Consider the following 10,417-nt stretch of genomic DNA (forward strand, 5'->3'; position numbering starts at 1 on the left):
TTAACATTTATTCCTTTTTGAAAGATAGAGACAGAGTGTGAGCAGGGGAGGGGCAGAGAGAGAGGAGACACAGATTCCAAAGCAGCTCCAGGCTCTGAGCTGTAAGCACAGAGCCCCATTCAAGACTTGAATTCACAAACCATGATATCGTGACCTGAGCTGAAATCAAGAGTCAGACGTTTAACTGACTAAACCATTCAAGCGCCCCTAGTATTTTTTTTTAATGAAAGAATAAGATAGAATGGAATGGAATAGAACAGAAAATATAAGAGTGGGATAGGTAAGCCTTGTTTTTTAAAACTTTCCTTTATATGTGATTGGACTGGGCACAACATAGAGATGTGTTTCTTATAGTGACTGTGATTTAAAAAGTATAAAAGCCACTCTTATAGACCACTGTCTAGGGTGGCTCCTGGCAACCTGTTTCACTTGGAAATATTTCTGTATAATTTACACACAGTAAAATACAACACCTAAAGTGTACAGTTTAAATAAAAATTTTTTAAAGTTTTATTTGTTTTGATAGAGAGAGAGCACAAGCAGGGGAGGGTTAGAGAGAAGGAGAGACAGAATCCCAAGCTGGCTCTGCAATGTCAGTGCAGAGCCCGATGTGGGACTTGAACTCACAAATTTTGAGATCATGACCTGAGCTGAGATCTAGAGTCGGATGCTTAACTGTGCCACCCAGATGCGCCAGGTTTACAGTTTTGATACACATATACAAGTGTGTAATCAACACCCTATTCAAGATACAGAACTCTTACCCTAGAAAGTTCTCCCATGCCACTGTTGAAATTATTTTTAAGCTGAGAACCCTATGTTCTCTAGTTTCAATAAAAATGAAGCAAAACTTGGGGCACCCGGTTGGTTAAATGTCCAACTCTTGGTTTCAGCTCATGTAGTGATCTGAAAGTTCATGGGATCAAGCCCCGAATCTTGGGATTCTCTCTCTCCTCCTCTCTCTGTCCCTCCCCTACTCGTGCACACACTAACAGTCACCCACGCTCTCTCCCTCTCTTTCAAAATAAACACTTAAGAAAATAAAATTGTATCAATGTTAATTAAACTTCTTTAAGAATAATGAAGCAGAACTTCTCAAAGGTATGTCTGAGGAATAGGCATTTTATAAATGAATGGTTCGGTGAGAAAATAAACTTTGGAAAATCAAGTTTAACAAACTTATCAGCTTTCTTTAACTGGACTTTGGGTATTGAATATGCTACTATGCATCAGGTTGCTTTTAGAGGATGATATAGTTTTTCCCAAACATATTTGACTACACAATTGCTTTTCATTTTTCCTTAGATATGGCTGGGTTTAATTTTCCAAAGAACACACTTAAGGAAACACTGAGATCTGGGAAAAAAAAAAAAGAGAGAGAGAGAGAGAGAGACGGATGTTCATCATCATAGAAGTACCTGAATGATCCCCAGAGAGCACTGGGTGTTATGTGGAAACTAATTTGACAATAAACTATTTGTAAAAAAAAAAAAAAGAATGATCCCCAGAAACATCTTACCAAACAAAAACAGCCTCCTACACCTAATGAGGATGAACATTTTCCCTCATAGTTAAAAATGAACAACCACCAGACCAGTGGCTTTCAAACTGCAAAACTCAGCCTATGCATATTTATGTGTGTGTGTATAAAAAAAGAACTCATTGAAATACAAGTCTCCCAAAACAATTTTTAACCTTAATAGGTATGATACAAACTATTATTTTGTCTTTTATTCTTTCTCAGTTTTGTTTGTTTGCTTGTTTTTGCTGGGACCCTCTATTTTTATTTCATTGCCTGGGGATGTCAACTTACATTTGGAAAATACTGCATCACAGTTCTGCTCTATGACAAAATGGCCTTTAGCCACATGTGGCTACTGAGCACTTGAAATGTAGCTACTCTGAATTGGGATGTGCAGTCAGTGTAAAATTCACAGGAATTTGAAAGCTTTTTAAGGTGTCTCAGTAATGTTTTACATTAATTTCATATTGAAGTGATAATGCTTTAGATATATTAGGTTAAAATGTGTTGTTTTTAATTAAAATGTTTTTAATATTTTATTTTTGAGAGAGAGAGAGAGAACGCAAGCAGGGTAAAGGCAGAGAGTGAGAGGGAGAGAGGATTCTGAAGCAGGTTCTGCTCTGAGAGCAGTAAGCCCGATGTGGGGCTTGAATTCATGAACCGTGAGATCATGACCTGAGCCGAAGTCGGACGTTCAACGAACTGAGCCACCCAGGTGCCCCTAAAATATATTATTATTATTTCTACTTGTTTCTTTTCACACTTTTCACACGGACACTAGAAAATTTTAAGTTACATTTGTATCACATTATAATTCTGGCGACCACCTCACAGACTGTAAGCTACTTAAGTTCTAGGGCCACAAGTCTGCCTCACCAACTCCTATAGTCTCAGCACTTAGCATACCCCTAATTTGTTTTGTTACTTCTCCACACCACTGGGATCTAAATTTTTCAAACTTACTTTTGATTCCTTCCCTTACAAACACTCTCATTCCATTAGAGTCAGGAACTGAGAAAGCCAGGGAAAAGTGTTGCTAACACTGTGAGAAAAGATCACCATAGCGTGACAGTGGTATAATGTGGGGATTGATAATTTGGTGGTATCCATCAAAGGTTCAAAGTGCATATTCCTTTTAAAAGCAGCAGTTTCACTTCCAGGAATCTATCCCACAAAAACATTTGCCAAATACACAAAGATACATGTGAACAGAGATGTTCACTGACATTTTTTTCCCTCTTTTAATTTAATTACCTGGTTGTACAAAAATGAAAGTGACAAGGTGTGGTCATCAAACATTTGTTCCTTTCAGGGCTCCTTTAAAAGTGTGGTGACAGGATTTTTCTTTCATTCCTTCCTTTTCTTTCTCTTCTCCCCTCCCTCCTCCTCCCCCTCCTCCCCCTCCTCCTCTTCCCTCCTCCTTCTCCTCCTTTTTTTTTTTGCCCCCAGTTTTATTGACATATAACCTCTTGATTTCCAGTACTTCAGATAAACCAAGCTCTGTTCTACATCAGAGCCTTTACATTTGCCAGTTCCTCTGCCTGAGATGATTTCTCTCCATCTCTTCCCTTCTCATCTTCAAATTTCACTTTCAATGTCCCCCCTTCGGAGGCACCTGGATGGCTCAGTTAGTTAAGAGTCCAACTCTTGGGGCACCTGGGTGGTTCAGTCAGTTGAGCGTCTGACTTCGGCTCAGGTCATGATCCTGTGGTTCATGGGTTCGAGCCCCGCATCGGGCTCTGTGCTGACAGCTGGCTCAGAGCCTGGAGCCTGCTCCCTCTCTCTCTGACCCTCCCCTGCTCATGCTGTCTCTCTCTCTCTCTGTCTCTCTCAGAAATAAATAAAACATTAAAAAAAAAAAAAAAGAGTCCAACTCTTGATTTCAGATCAGGTTATGATCTCACAGATGGTGAAATCAAGCCCGGCATCAAGCTCTACACTGACGGTACGCAGCCTGCTTGGGATTCTCTTGTTCTCTCTCTGTCTTCCCCTCTCCATCTCTCCATCCCTCTCTCTTCTCTCTCAAAATAAATGAACATAAGAAAATTAAATGTCCCCTTCTCAGAGAAGTCTTTCCTTACTCTTGCCTAACTCAACCCCTCCCATTACTATTACCCAATTTATTTTCTTCATAGTATTTAGAATCAACAAGTATCTCATTTAGTTGCTCACCGATCTATATTTGTTTTCCCTAAGTAGAACATAAGATTCAAGAGGGAAGAGACCAACTCTGTCTTAGTCACTATTTTGTGTCCATAGAGACTGCAAGTACTAAGACAAGTGCTCCATAATGACTTGTTGAAGGAGTAAACAACTCAAAGGGCTGTCGTGCACCTTTAGTGAATTAATGAATATCAAGTACATAGCATAAAGTTCAATCAGTGTTGCCCATTGAGGTCTGTCTAAATAAAAGGTCATGTATTATTTTAACAAAAACTGATCAGCGATTAAGAGAAAAGAACTGGAAAAAGTTAAATATATCAACCTAGATGGACTCCCAAAATGTTACTGATTGTAAATGCACATTTCTGAGTACTGTGTACCAAAAAAGAAAAGAAATGCAAAAAACTGTGTGAATGATACATGGACCTCCCCGCACATTCTTTGGCAACTGTTTACAAATCTTTAATTATTTCAAAATAAGTTTAAAAGAAGAAAAATGTACTATTTAATGTCTTTCATAAGAAAGCAAAAACGGGGTTCCTTGATGACTTAGTTGGCTAAGTGCCTGGCTCTTGGTTTCAGCTAAGGTCATGATCTCACGTTTTGTGGGTTTGAGCCCCATGTCGGGCTCTGAGCTAGCAGCACAGAGCCTGCTTGGGACTCTCTGTCTCCCTTTCTCTCTGTCCCTCTCCTGCTCGTTGCAAGTGTGCGCTCTCTCTCTCTCTCTCAAAAGTAAATAAATATGCATTTTTTTTTAAAAAAGAGTATAATAGAATAAACTTTGAGATTTGTGATACACACTAGGGCTAACTAAAGACTATAACCTAAGGCCATAGAGCAAATGGAAATAATTGTTCCCCTCTAGACAGTAGCTACTAAGAAGGAGAGGGAAAAGTTTTCTATGGTCTACTCAGAATGGAAGCCTGATTCCTGGGACCAGGAATGAAACTTCATCTGGAGAAAACCATGTGGTTTGGGCTGTGATCATTTCCTGGGGATTCTTAGAGGGAAAGTGAGTATAGAGGGCCTTTAGGAACTTGTATTGATTAACAGACAGGACCTTGTGGGAAACAGCCTTACACACATCCTATGAACACAGGAACTGTCCTAATCCTGGACTCAAGGAGAGGCAAAGATTCATAAGTATTGTAACTATTTCACTTTTTAGCAGTATAAGGTAAAGACATCTTGGAAGGGTCTTCTTTGAGTTGTACTGTTTAACCTACTCAATTGACCTGGGAGCCAGAGGGAAGTGACACCCCTGTGCCTCAATCCCCTCCCCTTGGGGTCTAGTTCTTTTTGTTCAGGCCACTACCAGGTCACAGAAGCATGACCTTGAGAACTAGAATATTTCAGAGAGGATAGACTATTACCATCATCAATATTATCATCACTGTCATTTAGTACTTAATTTGTCTTGGGCACTTTAAGCCCTTATCACATGTTACCTTATTTAAATCTTGCCACATCACGAATGTAAACTAGTACAGCCCCTCTGGAAAACAGTGTGGAGGTTCCTCAGGAAACTAACAATAGAACTCCCCTATGACCCAGCAATAGCACTGCTAGGAATTTACCCAAGGGATACAGAAATGCTGAGGCATAGGAGCACATGTACCCCAATGTTCATAGCAGCACTCTCCACAATAGCTAAAACATGGAAAGAGCCTAAGTGTCCATCAACAGATGAATGGATCAAGAAGATGTGGTTTATCTATACCATGGAATACTACATGGCAATGAGAAACAATGAAATCTGGCCATGTGTAGCAACATGGATGGACCTTGAGGGTGTTATGCTGAGAGAAATAAGTCAGGCAGAGAAGGACAAATATCATATGTGTGCACGTATAGGAGGATTAGGAGGAACTTAACAGAGGACCAAGGAGGAGGAGAAGGGCGGAAATGGTGGGGGAAAGGGAGAGAGGCAAACCATGAGAGATTCTTGAATGCTGACAAAAACTGAGGACTGATGGATGTGGGGGGGAGGAGGGATGGGCATGGAGGAGGACACTTGTGGGGATGAGCAGTGAGTGTTATGTGGAAACTAATTTGACAATAAACTATTTGTAAAAATAAATAAATAAATAAATCTTGCCACATCACTATAAGGTAGGCATACTTAATATTACCAGATAAGGAAAACCTTAAAGAAGTTAAATAACTCCTCCAAAGTTAGCAGAGCCAGGATCTAGACCACTTTTGCCTGAAACAAATCTTCATGCTTTTAAACACTATCCTCTCTTGCTTCCTCCATTATCCTGACTAACTCCAAACAGAAGTGACAGAGCTCAAGTATTATCTCTGGTCCTTCAGCCTCTTTGATCTTTTATGCCTAGCTATTCTGAAATACAATAATGATTTTGTACAGTCGACCCTCAAACAACAAAGGTTTAAACAACCTGGGTCCTCTTATATGTGGATGCTTTTTGATAAATACAGTGTAGTACTCTAAATCTACTTTCTCTTATGAATTTTTAAAATATTGATTTATTTTTGAGAGAATGAGAACATGTGAGAGCATTTGCGCAAGCAGGGGGAGAGCCAGAGATCTGAAGAGGATCTGAAGTGGGCTCTGTACTGACAGCAGAGTGTCCCATGCCTGGCTCAAACTCATGAACCATGAGATCATGACCTGAGCTGAACACTTAACAAACTGAGTCACCCAGACTCCCCTTATTTATGATTTTTTCTTTTTTTCTTTTTAAGTTTATTTATTTTGAGAGAAAGAGAGGGTGCGAGTGGGTGAGAGGCAAAGAGAGGGAGAGGGAGAGAATCCTAAGCAGGCTCCATACTGGCAGCGCAGAGCCAGACTTGGGGTTTATCCCACCAACAGTAAGATCATAGCCTGAGCCAAAACCTAGAGTCAGATGCTTTAGCAACTGAGCCACCCAACGCCCCCATTTCTTAATGACATTTTCTTTTCTCTAGCTTACTTTATCTTAGGAATACATGTAACATACAAAATATGTGTTAATCGACTATTTGTTATGGGTAAGCCTTCTGGTCAACAGTAGTCTATTAGTAGTTAAGTTTTTGGGAAGTCAAAAGCTGTACATGGATTCTCAACTGTGCAGAGGGTTGCATCCCTAACCCCTGCATTGTTCAAAGGTCAACTATATGTGCCTGTGTTATAAATTTAATTTGATGATAACACTAAGTTTTGGGTAAGTAAGCTCAGTTTTCATATTTAGTTTGTCAAATCATATTTGGGTGCACAAAGATTTTCTAATGAGAACTTATTTAAGAGTCTTTAATTTTGAATAATATTTTATTTTTTATTTTGTAAATTTATTTATTTATTTTGAGAAAGAGAGAAGTGGGGAGGGGCAGAGAGAGGGGAGGTAGGGAGAATCCTAAGTAGGCTCTGCACTGTCAGCACACAGCCTGACGCAGGGCTAGAAATCACAAACCATGAGACAACGATCTGAGCCGAAACCAAGAGTCAGATGCTTAACGGACTGAGTCACCCAGGTGCCCCTTGAATATTTTAAATGAGTATGTCTGACTTGTAGTTCAAAAACTTGCTGACCAGTTGACTGCTTTTCAGGTTGATGTGAGAAGTGGCTTGATTTAGAAACTTTGACCGGAGATCACCTCTTCTGCTAACTACCTCTATGTACTGGACACACTAATCTTCACCTTTATGGTCTCTAAAGAGTTACTGTCCAGTTGCAACATTCCCTGTCTCTGATCCGTCTTACAAGCATTTCTCAACATATAATTATGTAATGGTTAAAGAAAGATATGGCAGGGGTGCCTGGGTGGCTTAGTCGGTTAAGCATCCGACTTTCGCTTAGGTCATGATCTCACGGTTCGTGGATTCGAGCCCCACGTCGGGCTCTCTGCTGACTGCCAGCTCAGAGCCTGGAGCCTGTTTCAGAGTCTGTATCTCCCTCTCTCTCTGACCCTCCCCTGCTCACGCTGTCTCTCTCTCTCTCTCCTAGAAATAAATAAAATTTAAAATATATATATATATTAAAAAAAAGAAAGATATGGCAGATACAACTTCAGAAGAAAATACTTAAAATTTGCTTTCTTAACTGTTAAGTCTACTGATTTTGAGTTGTTTTCCCCCACACCAGTATCCTTTAGTTGCCTGCAAACTGTCAGTACAAGTTCTGACTTTCAAGGAAAAGTTTTCTGACCTCTACAAAAGCAGCAATTATTTCACTTTTCTGAATTCTTGCAAACCTTAGAGGTGTTTTTTAAGTTTATTTAATTACAGAGAGAGCATGTGCACACAACTGGGGTGGGGCAGAGAGAAAGGGAGAGAGAGAATCCCAAACAAACTGTGAGATCATGACCTGAGCCAAAACCAAGATCCAGACACTTAAACCACTGGGCCACCCACACATCCTACAAACCTTGGAGTTTCTATCACATAATCTAACCACTTGATTTTCGGTCACACTATACTTATATTGTTTCTAATGAAGTTCATAATCCTCAACCAGATTTCTTTTTTTAATTTTTTTAAAAGTTTTTAATTTATTTTTGAAAGTCAGAGAGAGACAGCACAAGCAGGGAAGGGTCAGAGAGAGAGGGAGATACAGAATCCAAAGATGGGATCCAGGCTCTGAGCTGGCTGTCAGCACAGTGCCCAACGTGGGGCTCAAACCCACGAACCGTGAGATCATGACCTGAGCCGAAGTCAGATGCTTAACCTACTGAGCCACCCAAGTGCCCCCTCAATCAGATTTCAATCTTTCATTCAGTCACTCATTCAGCACATATTTATTGAGTGCCTATAAATGTGTCAGGGAGCATTTCAGAGACTCAACAGAGTGATTGTTTCCTAACTCACTTATAACCACACAGGATTCTAATACAATGAGAGATGTGAGGCTAAAATATTCAATAAAGAATTGTAATTACAGGGGCGCCTGGGTGGCTCAGTTGGTTAAACATCCAACTTCAGCTCAGGTGATGATCTCATGGATTGTGAGTTTGAGCCCCACATCATGATCTGTGCTGACAGCTCAGAGCTGGAGCCTGCTTTGGATTCTGTATCTCCTTCTCTCTCTGCCTTTCCCCCGCTCACACTCTGTTTCTCTCTCTCAAAAGTTAATAAAGGTTGAAAAAAAAAGAATTGCAATTACAGATTTTAAAAACTGGGTCAAGGGGAGCCTGGGTGGCTTAGTCGGTTAAGCGTCCGACTTTCGCTTGGGTCATGATCTCACGGTTCGTGGGTTCGAGCCCCGCGTCGGGCTCTGTGCTGACTGCCAGCTCAGAGCCTGGAGCCTGTTTCAGAGTCTGTATCTCCCTCTCTCTCTGACCCTCCCCTGCTCACGCCGTCTCTCTCTCTCTCCCCTAGAAATAAATAAAACATTAAAAAAAAAGTTTAAAAATTGGGTCAAAAGGTTCAGAAACAGAATCTCTCAGAGCTTTCCCACAAAGAACCCTTTCTTCTTTTCTAGCTTCCACCTCCCAAAGTCACGTGCTCTCCTTACGTGGATTAGGAAATGGGCATCACTCAGGCTGGAGATGAATCAGCACACAATGAAGGAGATAGGCAAGGGATCCAAAGAAAGGAGAGAAGTACTGAAAAAAGTCCTCATTTATACCAAATCAAGAAAGTGATCATTTCAGCAGAAAATGTATCAAGAAACTTCCATTCATTCTCAGTGTAAATTTAACAAAATAGCTTGAATTTCCCATCAAGTTCATTAAAACTGGATTAATTTCACATATGTGGCCATTAAGCACAATGTCGTTGTTTACAAGCTTGTCTCACACTCACACAGTGATTACTGCAGTGTACTTACCGCCTTAGGACATTTCTGAGATACTGGTGTCACTATGTCATCACTATCTGTAGTCTGTGCTTCACTGACTTCAGAAGCTTGTTCACAGGATTCTTTATCTGCTAAAGAAAAGGCTGGAGTTACAGAACTATTTCCGAGCACTCCATTTGGCCCAGTACCTTCATCTTCAATTCATTATCTGGCCATGAGTTCCCAGTACCTGCATTTTGGCCTCATTTACTGAGAATCAAGCCCTTGTTTTCAAAGATTCACTTATTCAGAAGTTTGCCAAATAAGGAGTTCACTTGAAAAAGAAGGAGGAGGAGGCGAGGATGAGAAGAAAAAGAGGAAGAGGAGGAAGAGGAGTAGGAGGAAGAGAAAGAAAGAAAGAAAGAAAGAAGGAAGAAAGAGGAAAGAAGAAAGAAGAAGAAAAGGGAAAGAAGGGAGAATGGAAGGAAGGAAAATAGAAAGAAAGCCGGTCCTTTTGTAGGGGCTGGAGAAAATGACCAAGCCAAGAAAAAGCAATGCAGTCAGGGTGGCAGATTGTATTTCCCAAAAGTAGCCTCAGACAGTATCTCCCATCCCACAAGCTCTTTTGTAAAGTGGACCTTGGCATTGCTAATATTTTTTACTTTAACATTTGAAATTCCTTTGTGTAAAGGGATATAGGAGTGCTGATGCATAGGAGCACACGTACCCCAATGTTCATAGCAGCACTCCCAACAATAGCCAGAACACAGAAAGAGCCTAGGTGTCCATTAACTGATCAATGGATCAAGAAGATGTGGTTTATCTATATGATGGAATACTACGTGGTAATGAGAAAGAATGAATTCTGGTCATGTGTAGCAACATGGATGGACCTTGAGGGTGTTATGCTGAGCAAAATACGTCAGGCAGAGAAGGACAAATACCATATGTTTGCACGTATAGGAGGATTAGGAGGAACTTAACAGAGGACCGTGGGGGAGAAGAAGGGGGGAAA

At 40.5% G+C, this 10,417-nt stretch overlaps 1 protein-coding gene across 4 annotated transcripts in view; it reads right to left on the reverse strand.

Annotated features, from left to right (window-relative positions):
* Positions 1–10,417, reverse strand: part of RPGRIP1 (RPGR interacting protein 1) — an 85,643-nt gene that overhangs the window by 15,211 nt on the left and 60,015 nt on the right. For 2 of the 4 annotated variants that reach the window (XM_039245257.1, XM_039245255.1), the window contains one exon: positions 9,454–9,551. In XM_039245257.1, coding sequence (XP_039101188.1) covers positions 9,454–9,551 — 98 coding nt within the window. Of the gene's footprint in view, positions 1–9,453; positions 9,555–10,417 lie in introns of all 4 variants that reach the window. The other 2 variants (XM_039245256.1, XM_039245253.1) reach the window with 1 other exon arrangement.

This window comes from Hyaena hyaena, unplaced genomic scaffold (genome assembly GCF_003009895.1).
Source record: "Hyaena hyaena isolate Hyena2069 unplaced genomic scaffold, ASM300989v1 scaffold_256, whole genome shotgun sequence".
NCBI lineage: Eukaryota > Metazoa > Chordata > Mammalia > Carnivora > Hyaenidae > Hyaena > Hyaena hyaena.